General features: G+C 37.1%; 2 protein-coding genes and 1 long non-coding RNA gene across 3 annotated transcripts; all 3 read right to left on the bottom strand.

Moving 5' to 3' along the window:
* Positions 1 to 4,861: 4,861 nt before the first annotated feature.
* LOC131620334 (uncharacterized) lies at positions 4,862 to 13,908 on the bottom strand. The gene is made up of 3 exons (XM_058891377.1): positions 13,752 to 13,908; positions 10,663 to 11,672; positions 4,862 to 5,155 (listed from the first exon to the last, which is right to left on the bottom strand). Exon 2 carries the CDS (start codon positions 11,663 to 11,665, stop codon positions 10,748 to 10,750), a length of 918 nt encoding a protein of 305 aa, XP_058747360.1. The 5' UTR covers positions 11,666 to 11,672; positions 13,752 to 13,908; the 3' UTR covers positions 4,862 to 5,155; positions 10,663 to 10,747.
* Positions 11,916 to 20,978, bottom strand: LOC131620333 (uncharacterized). Its single transcript, XM_058891376.1, has 3 exons — positions 20,806 to 20,978; positions 17,718 to 18,727; positions 11,916 to 12,209 (listed from the first exon to the last, which is right to left on the bottom strand). The coding sequence occupies exon 2, from the start codon at positions 18,718 to 18,720 to the stop codon at positions 17,803 to 17,805; it is 918 nt and encodes a 305-aa protein (XP_058747359.1). The 5' UTR covers positions 18,721 to 18,727; positions 20,806 to 20,978; the 3' UTR covers positions 11,916 to 12,209; positions 17,718 to 17,802.
* Positions 20,979 to 24,932: 3,954 nt separating this feature from the next.
* Positions 24,933 to 26,819, bottom strand: LOC131616977 (uncharacterized). The gene is made up of 5 exons (XR_009288365.1): positions 26,324 to 26,819; positions 26,127 to 26,230; positions 25,664 to 26,020; positions 25,332 to 25,387; positions 24,933 to 25,243 (listed from the first exon to the last, which is right to left on the bottom strand). It is a non-coding gene; the product is annotated as an uncharacterized LOC131616977 (long non-coding RNA).
* Positions 26,820 to 27,836: the final 1,017 nt, after the last annotated feature.

Here is a 27,836-nt window from a genome sequence, read left to right as displayed (position 1 = left end):
ACACATATCACATACTTATATCATCACCGATCCGATGCTTAACATCGTCTCCTTTCGTCTCACCAATATTATCACAAACAAGTATGTACATGTCCAAGCGTCATTCAATCATTCACATACGTTCACCACAATCAACATATTAATATTAACAGCATATTAATAATTCACAAATCATCAATCATCACCATAATCATACATTGTTACATTTATCATCATTGCACACAATGTAATAAATTGGCAAAGCAACCCAACAGTATAATCACGAAACATGCATCATCTACGACATGTTATATACCAACATCACTCAATGGATACCATAGTCCAATCACCAACACAAATACAATTACATGTCATTTTCAAAACCACATAATAATTAAATTATCTAGTTCTAATTAATTTATTTTAATCATAAAGAGCATTTCATTAGCTTCATAACGCTTCGAACCGCACCCAAAACGGACTTACGGATCAAAAGTTATGAGTTTTATAAAAACAAGTATTTTTCAAAAACGTACAGCGGTAACCGATTACCCAAACACCAGTAATCGGTTACTGAGACTCAAAAACTCAAATTTGCTATTTTTACTATGGGTAATCGATTACCCACCCTACGGTAACCGATTACTTCGAGTCTTCAACCCAAAATCACCATTTTTACAGCACCTGCATCATTCCAAACCATACCAGAACGTACCATAACGTATTGCAACATCAAACAGCATCAACAAACACAATTTGGCATGTTTATAACTCATTTCAAACATCCAATTACTACCATACACAATTAATGCAAACAATTCAACAATTCTCCCAAACCTAACATCCTAAAATCTAACCATAACCCAATTGATACAAACAACATGCTCAATCTATCCTACTATCTATAATCTCATAATAGAAGTTAAACGGAAGAGTCCCCCCTTACCTGAAGGTTGATTCTTCGTTCTTCCTCGCGTCGCACTTCCTCGCTTCTCTGCTCTTTTCACGTTCAGACTTCTCTTCTCTTTTGGTTTTATTCTCACAAATCATTCTTTTTTCCTATTTTATGAAAATAAGTTTATTATTGGCAATGGGCTTCACAATTGACACCCCCTTCTACTAAAAGCAACACTGGCCCATTAGCCTTATTTTCCATAATTCTCCAATAAATCCAATAAAATGCCAAATAATTCCAATAAATGATTTAATTTCAATTTAAATTAATTAAGGGAAAACATGGGGTGTTACAAATGCAACATCAACCGATACTTTAAGATGTCCATCAGGGAGCGGTCTATGGTGAAGTAAATCTCCCAAAATATTATGAACTTTTCCCTTGCCAACTAGGCGATAAGTCGGTGACGATAAGTATAGCTGACAAGATGAGATTCCCTAAACCAATAATAAATATGTTACTGTTAATGTGTATGTATGTCTATTAAAATAAATGTGCTAATTTAATTTCATAATAACATATATAATTACCTCGGGAAATTTATTTTGACAATTGATACTAGCTTTGTCACTAGTTTCTTTCACCTCTGAACTACACTTTTCCGCCATATATCTCTCTTTATCTTTTTGCAATTCACGGACTTGCGCCTTTAATTCCTCCAACGTTTACATCACTTCTTGATTGCTAGGATTTTTTTCCTTGGATACTTATACAAGGAAGTTGGAGTCACACCATGTCTTTTACCCCTCACCCGACCGGGATACTCAAGAACTTTTAGTGCTCGACTAAGTATGCTCCTGTTATCCTGGTCCTCGCCTGTGCTTACCGATTGAGATAGAGTCTCCTGAAATTCATTTACAAATCAAAAATTATTAGTGGAGATAAAAAATTAATTATATATTAATAAACTTTTGATTTAATTAAAGACACAATGTTATAATTACACATTCATCATAAATATGTTGAACATCTTCCTAACTGTCGCACGCTCGCGAAAAATGAACAGAGTCGCCACCAATATATTTATCCCATAAGGGAAAGGAATATCAGAAAACCTAGCAAAGGAAGGAACAGGGTCTTGCGACCAGAGAATCAAGGTACGGGAGTCGGTTACGCAAGGGGAAGGTATTAGCACCCCTCGCGCCCATCGTACTCGATGGTATCCACCTATGTTTGTTTCTATCTAAAGGGTGTGTACTATGTCTATGTCTACATACGAATGAATGCAAAAGAAATACGGGGAAAAGAAGGATTTATTTACAAATGTGCTCGTTCAAGCCCCGCGACTTGATGCCTACGTATCCTTTTCAGGAATCAGAGCGACCGTAGTTCGGCTCATATGTTTTTGTTTGTTTTTGTGTTTTTTAGTTGGGCGGCGTTAACGTTCGCGCTCTTGCATAAGGGGACAGCCTAGGATGCAATGGAGCGGAAATAACGGTGCCCTTAAGAAAGCGAGATAAGAGAGAGAGAGAGAGAGAGAGAGAGAGAGAGAGAGAGAGAGAGAGAGAGAGAGAGAGTTTGAGTGTTTCGAGGAAATCCCTTAAGCAAGGGAAACTCGAGTTACTCTTTGGTTGGTGTTTTTTAGAAGTTGGGAACTTACGCCTGAATGGGACCCTTAAGCAAGGAAGATCCAAGCACTCGAACATTCCCTTAAGCAAGGGACGTTCAAGCTTCCATTCCCTTTTTAAGAATTTTCACTTTGATATTAGTGTTTTAAGTATTTTCTTGGTGTTTTTTAATGGGAGTTTATTTGAATATTTTTAGATGTTTTATGTTGAAAAAGAAAAAGAAACTAGCCTAAGTAAACTAGCCTAATATGAATGGGAATTTCTACCTAATATTATCATGGTTTCTACCTAAGGTTAGGATTTAAAAGAAACATGAAAAATAAAGCGCTAAGTAGAATATTGAAAATAGCATGAAAAAGAACAAGTCAAAATATAGCACAAAAGCGAATTAAAAGTACTATTATTTTTATTAATTTTTATGAGAGAGAAAATGAGTTCTAATTTGAACAAAATGAATTAAAATGATTAGCCTAAAAACTAATATTTTTTATGAACATTCTTATGTGTCAACAATTGTATTAGAGTCTCAATATTAATAGGAAAAAATAGCATTTTTAATGTCTAGAAGAAAAAAGATAAAAACTAACTAAAATATCCATTTGTTAATAAAGATAAGAGGAAAACAGGGAGGTGCATACCTAAAAGAAGGGTGCAAAGAGTGATTGGGGCGCAAGCCCACTCAGCTGGAGGCCCAGGGGCGTTTTTGGAGTAACAGATTTTTTGCTAACAAAAATGTGTAGCAACGGGCCTTAGGGGTAGTGATAGCATTCAGGCCCAGAGGTTTATCTTTGTTCAGATTTTATGGAGTGTAACGGGCCAGAGGGGTGTGGAATAGCAATCTTGGCCCCAAAGTACCTCCTACTCAATTATCAGAAAATAAAACTAAAATTAAAATTTAAAAAAAAGGATGAAACGGTGCGTTTTAGAGTTAGGTCTCAGAGTCAAAATTTGTGACTCTTCACATTCTTTCCCCTCATTCTCGAGCCCTCTCCTTCCCGATCCCTTCGCCGGAAATCGCTCCACCGCGCCGGAGGCGGCGGAGCACGGCCTTTCGTTCAATACTTTCCGTCATCCCCTCCGCCTTAACCTCCTCTTTCCAATCCTTAACCCTAAATTCTCCGATTCTCTCTTAATCCTCTCTAATCCAGACAACAAATGAACCCTAGATCTAGCAAAAAACGAAGTTAATGGCAACGGAAGCGAATTAAGGGGTGAAATCATGGGGGAAGTGTTCAGGCAACTTAATACCTCACCATGGTAACAATAGTCAAGTGAAGACGGCGAGGATGAGGCGTACCTGGAATGGAGACGCTTGCGAGATGACGAGAACACCGGTGGAGGAACTGTGATGCTCTCCAGAAATTGTTCAGGTTAAATCTCGATTACTCTTCGGTTTGCCTTTTGTGTTGATTCTCCCCTCTTGTGCATATCGTCCGTGGTCTTCTTCTTCTTCTGGAGTTCTTCTTCTTTTTTGATTTATCGGTGAACTGTTGTGTTGTTGTTGTTGCGTGTCGAGTGCGTGAGCGAATTGAATTGAGAATGGACAGTGGTTTCGCACAAGCTTTGTTGAAGTTCTGGTGATGAACTTCAACAGCTCTGAAAGCGTGCGTATGGTGAGGTGAGGATAACTGGAGAGGGAGAGTTCTGAGAGTGGAGAAGGTAGAGTGAGGTTGAAGATGAGTGTGAAGAAGATGAAGGAGATGTTAGAATGAGAGAGTGGTGAGAGATGGATGGAAGTGGCGTGAAAAATGGTTGAAGTTTGAATTATGGAGGGAATGGAGATTATATAGGGTGTAGGCTCGGGTGAGTTAGGTTTGGAGTGAGGTTCGGTTTCAGTTAGATAGGTTTGGAGATTGCTGACTAGGATTGAAGGTTGTTACAGGGAGGTTTGGATTCAGTTAGGGTAGACTCACTGAGTTAACTGACAAACTCAGTCAGTTGTGGTGAGTTGAATTAGTTACTAGGTTAGTTATTTTCCTGTTACAAAATCGGTTAGGATGAGCTGGTGGTAGTTAGTAGGTTCTATTAGTTGCAAGTGGGTTTAGAGGTTTGGTTAGTTATAGCTGAACTGGAATCGGTTGAGTCCTTTGGTTATCAGAACTTCTGTTTTTTTCTGTTAATAGTTAGTAAGTGAAACTGTTGGTAGAATTCAATGTTTTTAAACCAAAAGCTGAACATCCTTATGGTTAGTAATTAGGAATTTCACTAAAAGACTGTTGATGTAACACCCCAAATCTACCCCAAACATTTATGCGGAAAAATCAGAGTATAAAAATTCTCAACAAAATCAGGATGTCACACATTCAACATAAACATAAACCTGTCATGCTTTTTAAACTAATACATAACACTATCAGGATTGGAGTGAACAAAACTCATAACATATACCTCTACTTTTGAATAACATAGTATTCAAAGCATAACCCAAACTTAGGTTCAACATGCAACAGATTCACAATGATTCAACAATTAAGACATAACATCTTTTGAATCATAAAAAGAAACAATACAAACAAATCCTCAAATACATCATAAGGTTCAATAAGCAAATAACAACATCAAGCAAGTGTTCATTTCCCCCCGAGTGCTACGTATCAGAGCAATGACACCCAAAACTCGACTATAAGCAGAAACAGCTACTCATCTGGATTACCTGCACGTTACCCACGTGGAGGCAACATTCAAACAGAAAGGGTGAGATATCAAACTATATAAATAGGATTATGATAAATCATATATTAGGTAAGGAATATAAATGAATCACCGTTTCACACAACATCAACATAAACAACACAAAGAACATCATCAAAGAATAGTCTTGATATCAACACATCGGCATCTTCAACAAATCAACACATAAGCATCACAATGCATAGACAACAACTTCGACCAACAACAACTCGAATGCAACTCAACTATGCATATGCATGTGGTACCATTGGAGTAAAACTCCCAACTTAGAACATTGCCAGTAATTCCGAGGCATAAGGCAAAGCCTTCAACACGGTCACATATCAACATCACACCGTTCAACTTTATGTTATGCTATGCTATGCGGAAATATACAACGACCACAATTCGACAACGAAACAACGACATATCAACAACACAACCACGATCACATATCAACATCACACCGTTCCACTTTAGCCAAAGGCTCACAACACAACTTATCAATTCATAGCGTTATATACATAATATCAAAATTTGCTATAATTCACACTATGAGGCTATTCACATAAGAATGCACAAAATAATCATATTGGAAATCACAACATTAATCGCAACAGAAGCATCCAAAACAAAATCACAAATTGCGACCAATTCGCAAAATAATCACAATATGCCAATATATTAAATAAGCTAAAACAACTTCCAAATTAACATCTAACTCAATTAGAGATAACTTTAATTATCAAAACAACATCATTGACATCTCAATATATTATTCTCAACGTAAATGTTCAACCAAAACACATTTACGGTCAAATTCTCAAGATATCGCAATTTACCGATAAACCGAATAATTAATCTAAGTCTAAGTATTTTCTAACCAACTAGACTTATTGAGATTAATTCTACTATTAATTAAATCAACCAATTAATAATTATATTATATTAATTTCAATTCATTTATATTTCTATTCATTTTATTTTATTTTTTTATTTTTCAATTTCTAACATTCTATGTTTCTAATATTTTTCCTCTCATAATTTAAGTTCATATCCAATTTTAATATGTCATTATATAAAACCTTTATGCACAGCATGGAACATGAATAGAACAATGTCCATATGAGAACTAGAAGCAAACAACATAACAAGTCAATATACGGACAGAAAAGAAACAAATTCAGCATGTTGTATTTCCATTATATGCTATCTCATTTTTATGGTTTCAATCCTAATTGCATTAGATCAGTATATATATTTTAAATGATAGCATGAAAACTTAGAAATGGTATATGGCATATGGGTGAATTAGAAAACAAAGTGAACAGAGACAACACATAGTATAAAACGCAAAAGTGATAATCTATTGGTCAAATCCAATTTCAATTCCATTTTTATATGAACAGCAATATTTTCAAACAATGACAGCAAATAAAATTTAACAACCCAAGGATAATCTATACCCTAAACCCACATAAAATGCATCAAATTCCCATTTAGGTAGAAAGAATCCCCCCTTACCTTGGATTGAGTGCAGCTCTAAGAAGATTCAATTGAAAATTGGAGAAAAAATGCACTTTAGAGCAACACTTTGGGTCTCCTCTTCAAACCCTAACCCCTCTTTACTTTCTCTCCCTCGGATTGCTCTTTGTTTTCTTTTACTGATACCACTACTTCTCTCTACCTCTCTTCTACTTTTATTTTTAAAAAAATAAACTATTTTAATTATTAATACCCAAATGGGCCTAATAAAATATACCCCCTTAATACCTAAAGATGTCATTAATTAAGCCCAATATTATTTCCACACTTAATATAAAAATAATACTTCCACTAAAACTCAATTAAAATAAAATTCGATTATTTTAATATACCGACTTATTACACAGTGTCTCATATTTCCGGTCTAAACTTAATTACTTAGAAAATTCCCAAAACGCTAAATATTAACTCATTAATATTTCTAATACTAAAAATATTAAAATTATCGATTAAATGTCGATCCGCTATCCCGAACTAATACCGACTAAATCGTCCCAAAACGCAAAAATTTCAGAAAACATCACAAATATCTAAATTAAGCAAATAACTATTTTTCCGGGCGTTACAACTCTCCCCCACTAGAATATTTTCGTCCTCGAAAATAGAAATTTACCTGATTCAAATAACTCGGGATAGGAATCTCGCATCTTGCTCTCTAATTCCCATGTCAAGCTTTCACCAGCTGCTCCTAACCAAACAACTTTCACCAATGTAATCTCTTTACCTCTTAGAGTCTTCATCTCACGATCCACAATTCGCACAGGCATCGTCTCCACTGTGAGATTATCACGCACTTGCACATCGTCCATCTGAATCACATGAGACGGATCGGAAACATACTTTCGGAGTTGTGACACATGAAACACATCGTGCAAATTAGCAAGATTTGGTGGTAACGCCACACGGTAAGCAACTTTCCCAACTCGATCTGATATTTGATACGGACCAATAAAACGAGGAGTGAGCTTTTTAAACTTCAGAGCTCGCCCAACACCAGTCACAGGTGTGACTCTCAAAAGTACATGATCACCAGCTTGGAATTCCAAATCTTTCCTCCTCTTGTCATGGTAACTTTTCTGCCTACTTTGAGAAGCTTTCATCTTATCTCGAATAAGCTTCACTTTCTCAGTAGTCTCCCTAACAATCTCGGGTCCAAGTACCACACTCTCACCCGATTCATGCCAACATAACGGAGTCCTACACCTCCTACCATACAACGCCTCAAAAGGTGTCATCCCAATACTAGAATGGTAACTGTTATTGTAAGTGAACTCAATCAACGGAAGATATGTATCCCACGAACCTCCCTGCTCAAGAACACATGCTCTCAATAAATCCTCCAATGACTGAATAGTCCTCTCGGTCTGACCATCTGTCTGTGGATGATACGCCGTACTCAACCTCAACTTAGAACCCAACGCCTCTTGCAAACTCTTCCAGAAATCAGAAGTAAACCTCGGATCTCTATCCGACACAATACACAAAGGAACACCATGCAACTTTACAATCACCCTGACATATATCTTTGCTAACTTCGCAATCGGGAATGTGATGTTAATAGGTATAAAGTGTGCCGACTTCGTAAGCCTATCAACAATCACCCAAATCGAATCAAATCCTCTCAAGGTATTAGGTAATCCTGTTACAAAGTCCATCGAAATGCTATCCCATTTCCATTCTGGAACTTCTAACGGTTGCATCAACCCTGCAGGCTTTTGATGCTCAATCTTTGACTTCTGACAAGTCAAACAAGCATACACAAACTGTGCCACATCACGTTTCATACCAGGCCACCAAAACAAACTCTTCAAATCTTGATACATCTTTGTAGCTCCTGGATGAATACTCAAACTGCTTCTATGACTCTCTTCAAGAATCACTTTCTTAATCTCTTCATCGCAGGAATACAAATACGATCTCGGAATCTCAACACACCATGCGCATCTAACTTGAAATCATCCTTCTCAAGTCGATCGGTTCCTACCATCAAATCCACCAACTTCACATCTAGCTTCTGAGCCTCTTTGATATTGTCGAGAAAGTCATTGTTAATCTTTAACATTCCCAACATAACACTATGTGGTGTCACTTCACAAACTAAGCTCAAATCTCGAAACTGCTCAATCAACTCCAACTCCTTAGCCATCATAGCCGACATATGCAAGGTCTTTCGGCTTAAAGCATCGGCCACAACATTAGCTTTTCCGGGATGATAATTCAAACCGAAATCATAATCCTTCAATAATTCTAACCACCTTCGCTGCCTCATATTCAACTCTTTCTGATCAAAAAGGTACTTCAAACTCTTATGGTCACTAAACACTTCAAATCTCGAACCATAAAGATAATGTCTCCAAATTTTCAACACAAAGACCACTGCAGCTAACTCTAGATCATGCGTAGGATAATTCTTTTCATGAGTTCTCAATTGCCTAGACGCATAAGCAACCACTTTACCATTCTGCATGAGCACGCCACCTAACCCCATCAAACAAGCATCACAGTACACAACAAAAGGCTCTCCTGGATTAGGCAAAGTCAAAACCGGAGCCGACGTCAACCTCTTCTTCAACTCATTGAAACTTTCTTCGCATCGAATGTCCCACACAAAAACTTTTCCCTTGCAAGTCAATCTTGTCAACGAAAGTGCCAATTTAGAAAATCCCTCGATAAACCGTCTATAGTAACCGGCTAAACCCAAGAAGCTTCTAATCTCAGTAGCTGACTTCGGAGCTTCCCATTGTAACACAGCATCAACTTTAGAAGGATCCACGGCAATGCCACTACCAGAAATGACATGACCAAGGAAACTAACTTCATGCAACCAGAATTCACACTTAGACAACTTGGCATACAACTGCTTCTCTTTCAGAACTTGCAACACAATTCTCAGATGCTCTTCATGCTCTTCTTCAGATTTAGAGTAAATCAGAATGTCATCAATGAATACCACTACAAACCGATCCAAGTAAGTATGAAAAATACGATTCATGTACTCCATGAATACTCCCGGCGCATTAGTAACACCGAAGGGCATCACCGAATACTCGTAGTGTCCATACCGAGTCCTGAACGCGGTCTTCTGAATATCATCTTCTTTTACTCTAATCTGGTGATATCCGGACCTCAAATCAATTTTAGAAAACACACTAGCACCCACCAATTGATCCATCAAGTCATCAATTCTTGGAAGCGGATACTTGTTCTTGATCGTCACTTTATTCAACTGCCGATAATCAACACAAAGTCTCATACTCCCATCTTTCTTCTTTACTAACAACACGGGCGCTCCCCACGGCGATACACTTGGTCTTACAAACTTTTTCTCAAGCAACTCTTCTAATTGCTTCTTCAATTCAGATAACTCAGATGCAGACATCCTGTACGGTGCCATAGAAACAGGTCTGGTACCAGGTACAAGATCAATCGCAAACTCAACTTCTCTTTCTGGAGGTACATCAGGAATTTCATCAGGAAATTCCCGCACCACCTTTAACTCGTCAATTCTAACTTGATTCTCAAAAGACAATGACGCCATCAATGAGAACATTTGTGCTTCGTCTTGCATCAATTGCCTCAACTGCTTACCAGTCAACAAACCAACTCCTTCTTCCTCGGGAGAAGAAAACCTCAAGGACTTGTTAAAACAGTTGATATGAACATAGTTATACTCTAACCAATTCATACCCAAGATTACATCTAATCCACTCAACGGCAAACAAATCAAGTCAACAGCGAAGTCTTTGTCGAAGATCGACAAAGGACACTTTGAACACATCAGAGAAGTAGTCACCGATCCCTTAGCTGGAAGATCGACAACCATCTCTCCATTCATGGAAGACAACATAAGACCCAATCTTTCAACACAATCAGAAGCAATAAAACAATGAGTAGCACCAGTATCAATAATAGTGATTAAAGGAGTACTATTAATGAAACATGTACCTCTGATGAGTCGGTCTCCACTAGTTGTAGGAGTCCCAGCTAAAGCAAACACCTTTCCACCGGATTGTGCCTTCTTCTTTGGACACTAGCTACCAATGTGTCCCTCTTCGCCACACGTGAAACATACCATGTCCTTATGCTTGCAATCAGACATTGCATGTTCCATCTTACCACATCTGAAACACTTCCTCGCATCAGCAGTACAAGCATTGCTCTTATGACCAGGTTGACCACATTTGAAACATACAATCCTAGCAGGAGCATCTCCCCCACTAGACCTCTGACCATGAGTAACTCTTTGTTTCCCTTTACCAGCATCATACGGTTTCCCACGGCTTTGTTGATTCTTGCCCCTTCTATCACTAACCATCTTGTGATGAGCATTACTATCTTCCTCAAAGATCCTACAACTGTCAACCAAATCAGAAAACAAACGGATCTTTTGGTACCCAACAGCCTTCTTGATATCCGAGCGTAACTCATTCTGAAACTTGATGCACTTAGAAAATTCAGCACCTTCGCCATCAAAGTGAGGATAGAACTTAATCAACTCAGTGAACTTGGCAGCATACTCGGTCACAGACTTGTTCCCTTGCGTCAACTCTAGGAATTCTATCTCTTTCTTACCCCGAACATCTTCAGGATAGTACTTCCTCAGAAATTCCCTACGGAACACATTCCAAGTGACTTCCTCACCTGAAAACTCCAACCTAGCAAGTGTCTCCAACCACCAATCATCAGCTTCCTTAGCCAGCATATGAGTTCCATATCTGACCTTCTGAGCAGGAGTGCAATCCATAACACGGAAGATTCGCTCGAGCTCCTTCAACCAATCAAGAGCACCATCAGGGTCATGCGTACCCTTGAACACCGGCGGATTCTCCCTTTGGAAAGTCGCCAAACTACGAGATCCAGCATTCTCGTCAGCATTCGGTTGGTTCTGCATAGCCTGAGCCATCGCTTCCAAAGCAGCAGCTATCGCAGCATCATTCCTCCCAGCCATAGCGTCACTACAACACAAAAGCAATCAGCACAGACAACAATACACGATTGTTAGACTACACTACGACTCGACACTTGGCCGGACAAGACCGACCTGCTCTGATACCACTAATGTAACACCCCAAATCTACCCCAAACATTTATGCGGAAAAATCAGAGTATAAAAATTCTCAACAAAATCAGGATGTCACACATTCAACATAAACATAAACCTGTCATGCTTTTTAAACTAATACATAACACTATCAGGATTGGAGTGAACAAAACTCATAACATATACCTCTACTTTTGAATAACATAGTATTCAAAGCATAACCCAAACTTAGGTTCAACATGCAACAGATTCACAATGATTCAACAATTAAGACATAACATCTTTTGAATCATAAAAAGAAACAATACAAACAAATCCTCAAATACATCATAAGGTTCAATAAGCAAATAACAACATCAAGCAAGTGTTCATTTCCCCCCGAGTGCTACGTATCAGAGCAATGACACCCAAAACTCGACTATAAGCAGAAACAGCTACTCATCTGGATTACCTGCACGTTACCCACGTGGAGGCAACATTCAAACAGAAAGGGTGAGATATCAAACTATATAAATAGGATTATGATAAATCATATATTAGGTAAGGAATATAAATGAATCACCGTTTCACACAACATCAACATAAACAACACAAAGAACATCATCAAAGAATAGTCTTGATATCAACACATCGGCATCTTCAACAAATCAACACATAAGCATCACAATGCATAGACAACAACTTCGACCAACAACAACTCGAATGCAACTCAACTATGCATATGCATGTGGTACCATTGGAGTAAAACTCCCAACTTAGAACATTGCCAGTAATTCCGAGGCATAAGGCAAAGCCTTCAACACGGTCACATATCAACATCACACCGTTCAACTTTATGTTATGCTATGCTATGCGGAAATATACAACGACCACAATTCGACAACGAAACAACGACATATCAACAACACAACCACGATCACATATCAACATCACACCGTTCCACTTTAGCCAAAGGCTCACAACACAACTTATCAATTCATAGCGTTATATACATAATATCAAAATTTGCTATAATTCACACTATGAGGCTATTCACATAAGAATGCACAAAATAATCATATTGGAAATCACAACATTAATCGCAACAGAAGCATCCAAAACAAAATCACAAATTGCGACCAATTCGCAAAATAATCACAATATGCCAATATATTAAATAAGCTAAAACAACTTCCAAATTAACATCTAACTCAATTAGAGATAACTTTAATTATCAAAACAACATCATTGACATCTCAATATATTATTCTCAACGTAAATGTTCAACCAAAACACATTTACGGTCAAATTCTCAAGATATCGCAATTTACCGATAAACCGAATAATTAATCTAAGTCTAAGTATTTTCTAACCAACTAGACTTATTGAGATTAATTCTACTATTAATTAAATCAACCAATTAATAATTATATTATATTAATTTCAATTCATTTATATTTCTATTCATTTTATTTTATTTTTTTATTTTTCAATTTCTTAACATTCTATGTTTCTAATATTTTTCCTCTCATAATTTAAGTTCATATCCAATTTTAATATGTCATTATATAAAACCTTTATGCACAGCATGGAACATGAATAGAACAATGTCCATATGAGAACTAGAAGCAAACAACATAACAAGTCAATATACGGACAGAAAAGAAACAAATTCAGCATGTTGTATTTCCATTATATGCTATCTCATTTTTATGGTTTCAATCCTAATTGCATTAGATCAGTATATATATTTTAAATGATAGCATGAAAACTTAGAAATGGTATATGGCATATGGGTGAATTAGAAAACAAAGTGAACAGAGACAACACATAGTATAAAACGCAAAAGTGATAATCTATTGGTCAAATCCAATTTCAATTCCATTTTTATATGAACAGCAATATTTTCAAACAATGACAGCAAATAAAATTTAACAACCCAAGGATAATCTATACCCTAAACCCACATAAAATGCATCAAATTCCCATTTAGGTAGAAAGAATCCCCCCTTACCTTGGATTGAGTGCAGCTCTAAGAAGATTCAATTGAAAATTGGAGAAAAAATGCACTTTAGAGCAACACTTTGGGTCTCCTCTTCAAACCCTAACCCCTCTTTACTTTCTCTCCCTCGGATTGCTCTTTGTTTTCTTTTACTGATACCACTACTTCTCTCTACCTCTCTTCTACTTTTATTTTTAAAAAAATAAACTATTTTAATTATTAATACCCAAATGGGCCTAATAAAATATACCCCCTTAATACCTAAAGATGTCATTAATTAAGCCCAATATTATTTCCACACTTAATATAAAAATAATACTTCCACTAAAACTCAATTAAAATAAAATTCGATTATTTTAATATACCGACTTATTACACAGTGTCTCATATTTCCGGTCTAAACTTAATTACTTAGAAAATTCCCAAAACGCTAAATATTAACTCATTAATATTTCTAATACTAAAAATATTAAAATTATCGATTAAATGTCGATCCGCTATCCCGAACTAATACCGACTAAATCGTCCCAAAACGCAAAAATTTCAGAAAACATCACAAATATCTAAATTAAGCAAATAACTATTTTTCCGGGCGTTACAACTCTCCCCCACTAGAATATTTTCGTCCTCGAAAATAGAAATTTACCTGATTCAAATAACTCGGGATAGGAATCTCGCATCTTGCTCTCTAATTCCCATGTCAAGCTTTCACCAGCTGCTCCTAACCAAACAACTTTCACCAATGTAATCTCTTTACCTCTTAGAGTCTTCATCTCACGATCCACAATTCGCACAGGCATCGTCTCCACTGTGAGATTATCACGCACTTGCACATCGTCCATCTGAATCACATGAGACGGATCGGAAACATACTTTCGGAGTTGTGACACATGAAACACATCGTGCAAATTAGCAAGATTTGGTGGTAACGCCACACGGTAAGCAACTTTCCCAACTCGATCTGATATTTGATACGGACCAATAAAACGAGGAGTGAGCTTTTTAAACTTCAGAGCTCGCCCAACACCAGTCACAGGTGTGACTCTCAAAAGTACATGATCACCAGCTTGGAATTCCAAATCTTTCCTCCTCTTGTCATGGTAACTTTTCTGCCTACTTTGAGAAGCTTTCATCTTATCTCGAATAAGCTTCACTTTCTCAGTAGTCTCCCTAACAATCTCGGGTCCAAGTACCACACTCTCACCCGATTCATGCCAACATAACGGAGTCCTACACCTCCTACCATACAACGCCTCAAAAGGTGTCATCCCAATACTAGAATGGTAACTGTTATTGTAAGTGAACTCAATCAACGGAAGATATGTATCCCACGAACCTCCCTGCTCAAGAACACATGCTCTCAATAAATCCTCCAATGACTGAATAGTCCTCTCGGTCTGACCATCTGTCTGTGGATGATACGCCGTACTCAACCTCAACTTAGAACCCAACGCCTCTTGCAAACTCTTCCAGAAATCAGAAGTAAACCTCGGATCTCTATCCGACACAATACACAAAGGAACACCATGCAACTTTACAATCACCCTGACATATATCTTTGCTAACTTCGTAATCGGGAATGTGATGTTAATAGGTATAAAGTGTGCCGACTTCGTAAGCCTATCAACAATCACCCAAATCGAATCAAATCCTCTCAAGGTATTAGGTAATCCTGTTACAAAGTCCATCGAAATGCTATCCCATTTCCATTCTGGAACTTCTAACGGTTGCATCAACCCTGCAGGCTTTTGATGCTCAATCTTTGACTTCTGACAAGTCAAACAAGCATACACAAACTGTGCCACATCACGTTTCATACCAGGCCACCAAAACAAACTCTTCAAATCTTGATACATCTTTGTAGCTCCTGGATGAATACTCAAACTGCTTCTATGACTCTCTTCAAGAATCACTTTCTTAATCTCTTCATCGCAGGAATACAAATACGATCTCGGAATCTCAACACACCATGCGCATCTAACTTGAAATCATCCTTCTCAAGTCGATCGGTTCCTACCATCAAATCCACCAACTTCACATCTAGCTTCTGAGCCTCTTTGATATTGTCGAGAAAGTCATTGTTAATCTTTAACATTCCCAACATAACACTATGTGGTGTCACTTCACAAACTAAGCTCAAATCTCGAAACTGCTCAATCAACTCCAACTCCTTAGCCATCATAGCCGACATATGCAAGGTCTTTCGGCTTAAAGCATCGGCCACAACATTAGCTTTTCCGGGATGATAATTCAAACCGAAATCATAATCCTTCAATAATTCTAACCACCTTCGCTGCCTCATATTCAACTCTTTCTGATCAAAAAGGTACTTCAAACTCTTATGGTCACTAAACACTTCAAATCTCGAACCATAAAGATAATGTCTCCAAATTTTCAACACAAAGACCACTGCAGCTAACTCTAGATCATGCGTAGGATAATTCTTTTCATGAGTTCTCAATTGCCTAGACGCATAAGCAACCACTTTACCATTCTGCATGAGCACGCCACCTAACCCCATCAAACAAGCATCACAGTACACAACAAAAGGCTCTCCTGGATTAGGCAAAGTCAAAACCGGAGCCGACGTCAACCTCTTCTTCAACTCATTGAAACTTTCTTCGCATCGAATGTCCCACACAAAAACTTTTCCCTTGCAAGTCAATCTTGTCAACGAAAGTGCCAATTTAGAAAATCCCTCGATAAACCGTCTATAGTAACCGGCTAAACCCAAGAAGCTTCTAATCTCAGTAGCTGACTTCGGAGCTTCCCATTGTAACACAGCATCAACTTTAGAAGGATCCACGGCAATGCCACTACCAGAAATGACATGACCAAGGAAACTAACTTCATGCAACCAGAATTCACACTTAGACAACTTGGCATACAACTGCTTCTCTTTCAGAACTTGCAACACAATTCTCAGATGCTCTTCATGCTCTTCTTCAGATTTAGAGTAAATCAGAATGTCATCAATGAATACCACTACAAACCGATCCAAGTAAGTATGAAAAATACGATTCATGTACTCCATGAATACTCCCGGCGCATTAGTAACACCGAAGGGCATCACCGAATACTCGTAGTGTCCATACCGAGTCCTGAACGCGGTCTTCTGAATATCATCTTCTTTTACTCTAATCTGGTGATATCCGGACCTCAAATCAATTTTAGAAAACACACTAGCACCCACCAATTGATCCATCAAGTCATCAATTCTTGGAAGCGGATACTTGTTCTTGATCGTCACTTTATTCAACTGCCGATAATCAACACAAAGTCTCATACTCCCATCTTTCTTCTTTACTAACAACACGGGCGCTCCCCACGGCGATACACTTGGTCTTACAAACTTTTTCTCAAGCAACTCTTCTAATTGCTTCTTCAATTCAGATAACTCAGATGCAGACATCCTGTACGGTGCCATAGAAACAGGTCTGGTACCAGGTACAAGATCAATCGCAAACTCAACTTCTCTTTCTGGAGGTACATCAGGAATTTCATCAGGAAATTCCCGCACCACCTTTAACTCGTCAATTCTAACTTGATTCTCAAAAGACAATGACGCCATCAATGAGAACATTTGTGCTTCGTCTTGCATCAATTGCCTCAACTGCTTACCAGTCAACAAACCAACTCCTTCTTCCTCGGGAGAAGAAAACCTCAAGGACTTGTTAAAACAGTTGATATGAACATAGTTATACTCTAACCAATTCATACCCAAGATTACATCTAATCCACTCAACGGCAAACAAATCAAGTCAACAGCGAAGTCTTTGTCGAAGATCGACAAAGGACACTTTGAACACATCAGAGAAGTAGTCACCGATCCCTTAGCTGGAAGATCGACAACCATCTCTCCATTCATGGAAGACAACATAAGACCCAATCTTTCAACACAATCAGAAGCAATAAAACAATGAGTAGCACCAGTATCAATAATAGTGATTAAAGGAGTACTATTAATGAAACATGTACCTCTGATGAGTCGGTCTCCACTAGTTGTAGGAGTCCCAGCTAAAGCAAACACCTTTCCACCGGATTGTGCCTTCTTCTTTGGACACTAGCTACCAATGTGTCCCTCTTCGCCACACGTGAAACATACCATGTCCTTATGCTTGCAATCAGACATTGCATGTTCCATCTTACCACATCTGAAACACTTCCTCGCATCAGCAGTACAAGCATTGCTCTTATGACCAGGTTGACCACATTTGAAACATACAATCCTAGCAGGAGCATCTCCCCCACTAGACCTCTGACCATGAGTAACTCTTTGTTTCCCTTTACCAGCATCATACGGTTTCCCACGGCTTTGTTGATTCTTGCCCCTTCTATCACTAACCATCTTGTGATGAGCATTACTATCTTCCTCAAAGATCCTACAACTGTCAACCAAATCAGAAAACAAACGGATCTTTTGGTACCCAACAGCCTTCTTGATATCCGAGCGTAACCCATTCTGAAACTTGATGCACTTAGAAAATTCAGCACCTTCGCCATCAAAGTGAGGATAGAACTTAATCAACTCAGTGAACTTGGCAGCATACTCGGTCACAGACTTGTTCCCTTGCGTCAACTCTAGGAATTCTATCTCTTTCTTACCCCGAACATCTTCAGGATAGTACTTCCTCAGAAATTCCCTACGGAACACATTCCAAGTGACTTCCTCACCTGAAAACTCCAACCTAGCAAGTGTCTCCAACCACCAATCATCAGCTTCCTTAGCCAGCATATGAGTTCCATATCTGACCTTCTGAGCAGGAGTGCAATCCATAACACGGAAGATTCGCTCGAGCTCCTTCAACCAATCAAGAGCACCATCAGGGTCATGCGTACCCTTGAACACCGGCGGATTCTCCCTTTGGAAAGTCGCCAAACTACGAGATCCAGCATTCTCGTCAGCATTCGGTTGGTTCTGCATAGCCTGAGCCATCGCTTCCAAAGCAGCAGCTATCGCAGCATCATTCCTCCCAGCCATAGCGTCACTACAACACAAAAGCAATCAGCACAGACAACAATACACGATTGTTAGACTACACTACGACTCGACACTTGGCCGGACAAGACCGACCTGCTCTGATACCACTAATGTAACACCCCAAATCTACCCCAAACATTTATGCGGAAAAATCAGAGTATAAAAATTCTCAACAAAATCAGGATGTCACACATTCAACATAAACATAAACCTGTCATGCTTTTTAAACTAATACATAACACTATCAGGATTGGAGTGAACAAAACTCATAACATATACCTCTACTTTTGAATAACATAGTATTCAAAGCATAACCCAAACTTAGGTTCAACATGCAACAGATTCACAATGATTCAACAATTAAGACATAACATCTTTTGAATCATAAAAAGAAACAATACAAACAAATCCTCAAATACATCATAAGGTTCAATAAGCAAATAACAACATCAAGCAAGTGTTCATTTCCCCCCGAGTGCTACGTATCAGAGCAATGACACCCAAAACTCGACTATAAGCAGAAACAGCTACTCATCTGGATTACCTGCACGTTACCCACGTGGAGGCAACATTCAAACAGAAAGGGTGAGATATCAAACTATATAAATAGGATTATGATAAATCATATATTAGGTAAGGAATATAAATGAATCACCGTTTCACACAACATCAACATAAACAACACAAAGAACATCATCAAAGAATAGTCTTGATATCAACACATCGGCATCTTCAACAAATCAACACATAAGCATCACAATGCATAGACAACAACTTCGACCAACAACAACTCGAATGCAACTCAACTATGCATATGCATGTGGTACCATTGGAGTAAAACTCCCAACTTAGAACATTGCCAGTAATTCCGAGGCATAAGGCAAAGCCTTCAACACGGTCACATATCAACATCACACCGTTCAACTTTATGTTATGCTATGCTATGCGGAAATATACAACGACCACAATTCGACAACGAAACAACGACATATCAACAACACAACCACGATCACATATCAACATCACACCGTTCCACTTTAGCCAAAGGCTCACAACACAACTTATCAATTCATAGCGTTATATACATAATATCAAAATTTGCTATAATTCACACTATGAGGCTATTCACATAAGAATGCACAAAATAATCATATTGGAAATCACAACATTAATCGCAACAGAAGCATCCAAAACAAAATCACAAATTGCGACCAATTCGCAAAATAATCACAATATGCCAATATATTAAATAAGCTAAAACAACTTCCAAATTAACATCTAACTCAATTAGAGATAACTTTAATTATCAAAACAACATCATTGACATCTCAATATATTATTCTCAACGTAAATGTTCAACCAAAACACATTTACGGTCAAATTCTCAAGATATCGCAATTTACCGATAAACCGAATAATTAATCTAAGTCTAAGTATTTTCTAACCAACTAGACTTATTTAGATTAATTCTACTATTAATTAAATCAACCAATTAATAATTATATTATATTAATTTCAATTCATTTATATTTCTATTCATTTTATTTTATTTTTTTATTTTTCAATTTCTAACATTCTATGTTTCTAATATTTTTCCTCTCATAATTTAAGTTCATATCCAATTTTAATATGTCATTATATAAAACCTTTATGCACAGCATGGAACATGAATAGAACAATGTCCATATGAGAACTAGAAGCAAACAACATAACAAGTCAATATACGGACAGAAAAGAAACAAATTCAGCATGTTGTATTTCCATTATATGCTATCTCATTTTTATGGTTTCAATCCTAATTGCATTAGATCAGTATATATATTTTAAATGATAGCATGAAAACTTAGAAATGGTATATGGCATATGGGTGAATTAGAAAACAAAGTGAACAGAGACAACACATAGTATAAAACGCAAAAGTGATAATCTATTGGTCAAATCCAATTTCAATTCCATTTTTATATGAACAGCAATATTTTCAAACAATGACAGCAAATAAAATTTAACAACCCAATGATAATCTATACCCTAAACCCACATAAAATGCATCAAATTCCCATTTAGGTAGAAAGAATCCCCCCTTACCTTGGATTGAGTGCAGCTCTAAGAAGATTCAATTGAAAATTGGAGAAAAAATGCACTTTAGAGCAACACTTTGGGTCTCCTCTTCAAACCCTAACCCCTCTTTACTTTCTCTCCCTCGGATTGCTCTTTGTTTTCTTTTACTGATACCACTACTTCTCTCTACCTCTCTTCTACTTTTATTTTTAAAAAAATAAACTATTTTAATTATTAATACCCAAATGGGCCTAATAAAATATACCCCCTTAATACCTAAAGATGTCATTAATTAAGCCCAATATTATTTCCACACTTAATATAAAAATAATACTTCCACTAAAACTCAATTAAAATAAAATTCGATTATTTTAATATACCGACTTATTACACAGTGTCTCATATTTCCGGTCTAAACTTAATTACTCAGAAAATTCCCAAAACGCTAAATATTAACTCATTAATATTTCTAATACTAAAAATATTAAAATTATCGATTAAATGTCGATCCGCTATCCCGAACTAATACCGACTAAATCGTCCCAAAACGCAAAAATTTCAGAAAACATCACAAATATCTAAATTAAGCAAATAACTATTTTTCCGGGCGTTACAGTTGAGGGTTAATTTCGAATGCTATGGTACGGTTAGAGGTAGAGACTGTTTTATGTTAGAAGTGAATTGGTTTGAAAATGATATGAAATGATACTGTTTTGGTTTTTTCTTGTATTACATGACTTTGACCTGTGCAATATGTATGGATTGATAAGAAGTTAGGACTGGTTTATTTATGATGGTGCAGGGCGGTATGGTTTTGAAAATGGCGGGTAAGAATTTGATGGCGGGATTGATTCTAGTGTGTGGTTTCAACAATGGTATGTGTGTTAGTGTGTGTGTATTTGGTTTTCTTTTCTGTTGTGATTTCAAGGTTGTTGGGAGGTGATTGTTAGGACAAAACTCACTTGGAATGTTGGTTAGGAACTGTATGGAATTGTTAGGATAGGTTAGTTGGATAGGTTGTGGACAGTTTGTATGAATGAAATTGACTTAAACCTGTTTATGTTTGGACTGCAATAGGTTTTCATGTGTTGAACTAGTGATGCACTAAGCCTTATGTTTACTTTGGTTGGCATATTGATGGACCTGTGTTGATATGAAACTGAATGCTGGAGGGTTTTGTTTATTATGCAGGTTTGGTCATGGTTTTGAGAAGATCAAGTACATGGTATTGGAATTGAAGGATCCCAAAAGAGGTGGGAAAGCTTGGAAGATCATGATTTGTTGATGAAGCGCGAATTGCCATGGAGGGTGAAGATGAAGCCAAGATTTCCTTATGTAATTTCTTTATATTGGTGATGAAATATGGTGTAAACTTTTGTTTAGTGTAGTCCTTTTGTAAATGGATAGGTATTGTAATGGATTTTTATAATGAAATTTGGATTTTTGTAATAGTCAGTGACATGAATCAAGTATAGTATGGGATATGGACTAAATTATGTAAGGTCTGTGAATTTCTTGTGTTGGTTTTTTCCTTTGTATTTTGATGGATAATATGGAAGTGTATGGATGTTACAATGTGGATAACATGGAACTGTCAGTAGGTGGGCTTCTTGGAGATATGTGTATTTAAAATGAGAGACTGTTTAAAACAGGATGGTGGAGGTTACATGGATTCAGCTTTGCTTTTGAAATATGGTGCATGTTTTGATGGGGCTATGATAGGATTGTATGTACTTTTAATATTTTGTAATGACTATAGATAGACATTTGAATGGGTTGATACTTCAACTCTCTTCTGTAAGGATTTTTGAAACAAAATCTTCTTTTGGAATGATTTGAATGATGATTGGGATACCGACTTTAACCTCTTGAATTCCAACTAAAACTCGAACCAACGCTTCTGGTTAACAAATCCCAAGAATTTGTACACAAAGTGTTAAGATCTTTGGTTCATTTAGCAAGCCTTCAATCCCTTCAAATTTTTAATGGCACACCTTGAATTAACTTTGCAACCTCGAACCATCTTACATCCTTAATGAACATTCAACTTCAATCATTAATCTAAGTCAATTTCAATAGTGCCTTGAGGGATCCTTGAAGAATATAAGAGTTGAAGCACGTAAGAACGATCTTGATATGGAGTCCAATGAGCTCAAATGAAACAACTCTAATCTTTTGATACACACGGGGATATAGACCTTAATCCTTCAAACTTGGTACACCTTGAGGGATAACAACCTTGTAGCCTTTGAATGAATGTGAGAGCCTCAAGGCAATATAGACACCCTAATTTTTCACGATCCTTAATCCCGATGCCAACCATTGATTAAATGAATGTACAATATGATGATGACCTAGTGGAGGTATGTACATGAATGCGAAGCCTAAGCCAGTTAGAAGTTAAAGGGTAGGACAAATTTGGGGTATGACACTAACGACTCTATCCTTGCCCACAAGAGCTTCCTTCCACAAAAAATGTACAGGAAGTGATGTTTCGTCACTTTTCGTCTCGTCTAACTACGCATTGACACAAATAATAAGATCATCAATTATAACATATTGAGACAATTAATAAGATCGTAGCATTTATATATACTTACAATTTTTCGCTGTAAGCGTGCATATCCCAAACGCCCTTTTTTGTATGGATACGTGGGTTTTGATGCTCTCTGGTGATTTATGTCACTCTCTTTCTTGAATTTCTCATCTTCTACTTGTTTTGCTTCAAAATCATCCCATTCTCCAAGTCCAATGAAGACTCTATACTTCATTGGACGTTCCGCTTTAAGGAAATTTCCTTGCTTATCCTTAAGATACTTGTTTGTTAAAAAAGCTCTCCACCCTCGGTGTCTTTTTCTGGCCAATTGAAGACAATACTTTTTTCGGTTATCTTCATTGTTAAAAGACATCTACGAAAAAACATACGCATAGAGTGTGTTATTATAAGCAATTTAAACACATTATCATCAACAAAAAGAAAATAACAACAATCATATATGGTACCTTTATGTCAGTCCAAATTCTATCTTTACCGGAATCCAACTCTTCTTTAGTCCATCTATCAGCAGTGATTGGAATGTGCATACGAGCAAGTGTATCAATGTAACTTGTCAACTTTGCACCATTAGGCTCAATTAGTTGGTTATCATCATTCCAATTTACATCATAGTTTACTCCTCTATCTCTATTAAGAATGATTTTTCTCATAATAGTGATGCCTCGTGTGATTTCTCCCGCTGAAGTATGTTGTCATACCCCAAATTTGTCCCTACCCTTTCTTTTTATCCGGCCCATGCTTCTCATTTCACTTGCATACCTCTATTAGGTCATCTAGCATATCATACATTCATTTAAATCAATAAATTTGGCACTGGGATTAAGGATCTGGAAATATCTAGGGTTCCCCTAATGCTTTGAGGCTCTCACCTTCATTCAAAGGCTGACTCAAGTTATTTCCTCATTCGTCATAGTTGGAAGCTGAGGTTTGGTTCATTGATTCTTTCTTCATCAAATTACAAGGTGTGCATCAACCAAAATATCAACTGAGGTTAACGCGAACTAGGGTTGACTCAAGGATCATATGGCTTTCTTCTTGTTAACTCAAGGGTTGCAAGAGGATGTATAAACTTCTTCATGGTTTTATATCAAGGATTATCCCATTGTGTAAGGAAATTTTATGGAAGTCGTCTTTCATCAATTCAAAGAAACGGCTTATTGTTTAGATCACAAGGCATATGGCTATGGTTTTCATATTAAGGAGAGTTACTTTAATCTTATTCACAAATTCGGTGCAAGTATTTGGTTTATGTCCATTACCACTATTGCAAGTTACGAAGTCGTTTGTTCTTGAGAGATTAAAAGAGAAAAGGCAGAATAATTCTCAAGTGGCACAATCAAGGTTCTCAAACACGATTTCTCCATGACACCAAAAGTCATTTCAAATATGCATGTGTAAAGATTCATTCATGGTGATTGTTTGGAATTCAAGATGCAAGCACAAGACATATTACAAAGCTAGTCTCCATACCAAAAGACAAAAGTTCATTACAAATTTCCACATCCAAAAATCACTACATCAAAAAAAAAAAAGATGATTACACATACAAGAAAAAGAGAAGAATTACATACCAACCTATCATCCGAATAAGATCGCATTACATCAATTCCGTTCATCCCGTTAATTCAATCCCATTCATAAAAAAGGGAAAGATAGTCTGTTACAAGCTATGTCCCGCTACAAATTCAATTGTCATTACAAAAATCCATCATCCATTACACTTCATTACAATCCATACAAACTTATACAAAGTCTACCAAGGGCCCTAATTCCTAAACTAGTCATCTTCTTCTCCAAGCATGCCAAAACAAAAAACTAAATTATGCCAAGATCCTATTTTTCCTCCAGATTTCATCTTCATTCCATCATGCAAAACTCATGTTCATTCTCATGCCAAACCAACCATACCTGCATCCATGAAAATAGTTCAAACAATAATCAATTCAGCCCAGCAGTTTTCATCAACAAATTCACCCATGAGTTACACATCACTTACCACATTCAAATTTCCCAACTGTCCTAACAATAGCCAACTAACAGAAAACCAAAATTCTGCAAAGAAAAGAACCGCATCAGTAAATACAAAGAGGAAAACCAGTTAGGTGCACCTAATCAAAACTAACAGTGACCAATCCTAACTGTCAAATTAACCTCCAAAACCTTCTAACGTCTAACTAACATGTAACTGTACCTAGAACCAAAAAAAGAATCATAACAATCTATAACTAACCTAACATCATTCAGTATAACTAACTAACACACAACAGCATAACAGAAAAAATCAGGGAGAGGAGAAATTTAACAGAAATCTGAAAAAGAGAAACTCACCTCAAAAAACTGAACCGGAACAAACTTCTTGAATTTTTATCTTTCGATCTCTTCAAAAAACTGAACCGGAACCAACTTCTTGAATTTTTATCTTTCGATCTCTTTCTCCACATTCTTCAATTCTCTTCCTTCACTCTCTCACAATCCATCTTCTTCAACTTCAATCTCCTTCACCTTCTTCCATCACTTCTTCAATCCACAACCTCACCATACTCTCTTCAATCTCCTTGACCTTCATTCTCCACAATTTAACAACTTCTTCTTTCTCTCTTCCTCTTCACTCTTGAGAATTCATTAAATCCGGTCTTCACCATTCCTCAAACTTATCTTCAAACACTTCATTCATCTTCCAAAATCCTGCAAGAAAAATCTCTTGATTCAATCACCAACAAGAAAATCTTAACGAATCTGCAGAAGAAAACCAAAAAATAATCTCCATTCAAGTCTCTGCAATATTCACAACCTGATATCAGAATTCTCCAAGGAAAATCCTCACTCCATTGCAAATCGTATGCCTCATCAATCCTCACATCCTCTTCACTGCAAGCGACAACGATCTTCAGCAACCTTCAACAACAAGAAGGCAACAAAGTTCAACGGAAAAAAGAAGAGATTCACAGGAAAGTATATCAAGAAAAAGGTTGTAACAAGAAAACTCACCGCGAGATCATCGGTAACTTTGAATCATCATCATCTTCGTCATCGTTTCAATCATAAAAGATGCAATTACTTTCCATCTTCACACTTCAATCCGCTTCCTAACTTCAGCAGCCTCAACCTCACACATCAATGCTTCGTTCATCCTCATCGTTGTACACAGCAACAATAACGTAGCATCATCCGCATTAGGAATTGCTACAACGGAAACAAATCAGAAAAAGGCCGCAGAAGTGAAGCATTGCTTCGTCCTTGGTTTCACGGCAACGTAGGCCGAGTCTTCGTCGGAGAAGGTTGATTCCTCCAGCCTCCGCGGCGAATGTTTGAGTCGAGAGAGATTGAGAGTTTCGTCGGAGAAAAGAGACGAGATGTGAGGCTGAGGGGAAATCTCTCGCGGCTGTGTCGATGAGTTCGATCGGAAGAGATGGAGCCCGCCGCGCGCCGATCGTCTGAGCCAGGGGAAGAAAAAGAAGCTTCATTGGAAAGCTGGTGTGTCGCACAGATAATAACCCTAAGGCTTTGTTTGGATTGATGGAATCGGATGGAGCGGAGCGGAATGGAATTGAATAAAATGATATTCCGTTGTTTGGATAATTTAAAAACGGATGGAGCGGAGCGGAAAGGAGTGGTATAGATTCCATTCCATTCCATCACTTACCACCATATTCCTTCCCCTCCGATTTGGGAGGAATGAACAATTTGTCTTAATGCGTCCTAAAATTTCCAAACAATGGAATGGTACATTCGTTCCGCTCCATTCCATTCCGCTCCATCCCACTCCGCTCCGCTTCATTCCGCTCCGTTCATTTCGTGATATCCAAACATAGCCTAAGCCTCTTCTTATTTTATTTTATTTTTTGATTAATTGATATTAATTATGGTTAATTGTATTGGATGGAATTAATTCTGATATGATTAACCTCTTAATTAAGGTCCAATTAAGTGAATCACCATAATATAAAACTATTAATAAACTCGTGCGTTCGCACGGTATGGAACGTGCATTTGTTTCACATGTATATTTTTAATAAGAAAAAATGTATATTAAAAGTAATTAACATTTTTTTTTTGAAAAAAAATTAAAAAAAATATAACATTAAATTGTGTCTAGAAAAAATCAAAGAACAAATTTGAAACCACCAAAATTAAATTGTGTCTAAATAGCCTTTTGTAACTTCATGTTTCCGTTAATATTCACTATTTTGATTAGTAACTTCATGTTCCCGTTAATATTCAATATTTTAATCGGTAACTCCAGGTTCCCGTTAATATTCAATATTGTGATCAGTAATTTCATGTTCCCGTTAATATTCAATATTGTGATAAGTAACTTCATGTTCGCGTTAGTATTCAATATTTTAATCAGTAATTTCAAGTTCTCGTTAATATTCAATATTGTGATCAGTAATTTCATGTTCCTGTTAATATTCACTATTTTGATCAGTAACTTCATGTTTCTATTAATATTCAATAATTTAATCAGTAACTTCAGGTTCCTGTTAATATTCAATATTGT

Source organism: Vicia villosa, linkage group LG7, assembly GCF_029867415.1.
Source record: "Vicia villosa cultivar HV-30 ecotype Madison, WI linkage group LG7, Vvil1.0, whole genome shotgun sequence".
In the NCBI taxonomy this organism is placed as follows: domain Eukaryota; kingdom Viridiplantae; phylum Streptophyta; class Magnoliopsida; order Fabales; family Fabaceae; genus Vicia; species Vicia villosa.
This window is presented reverse-complemented; position numbering and strand designations above follow the sequence as displayed.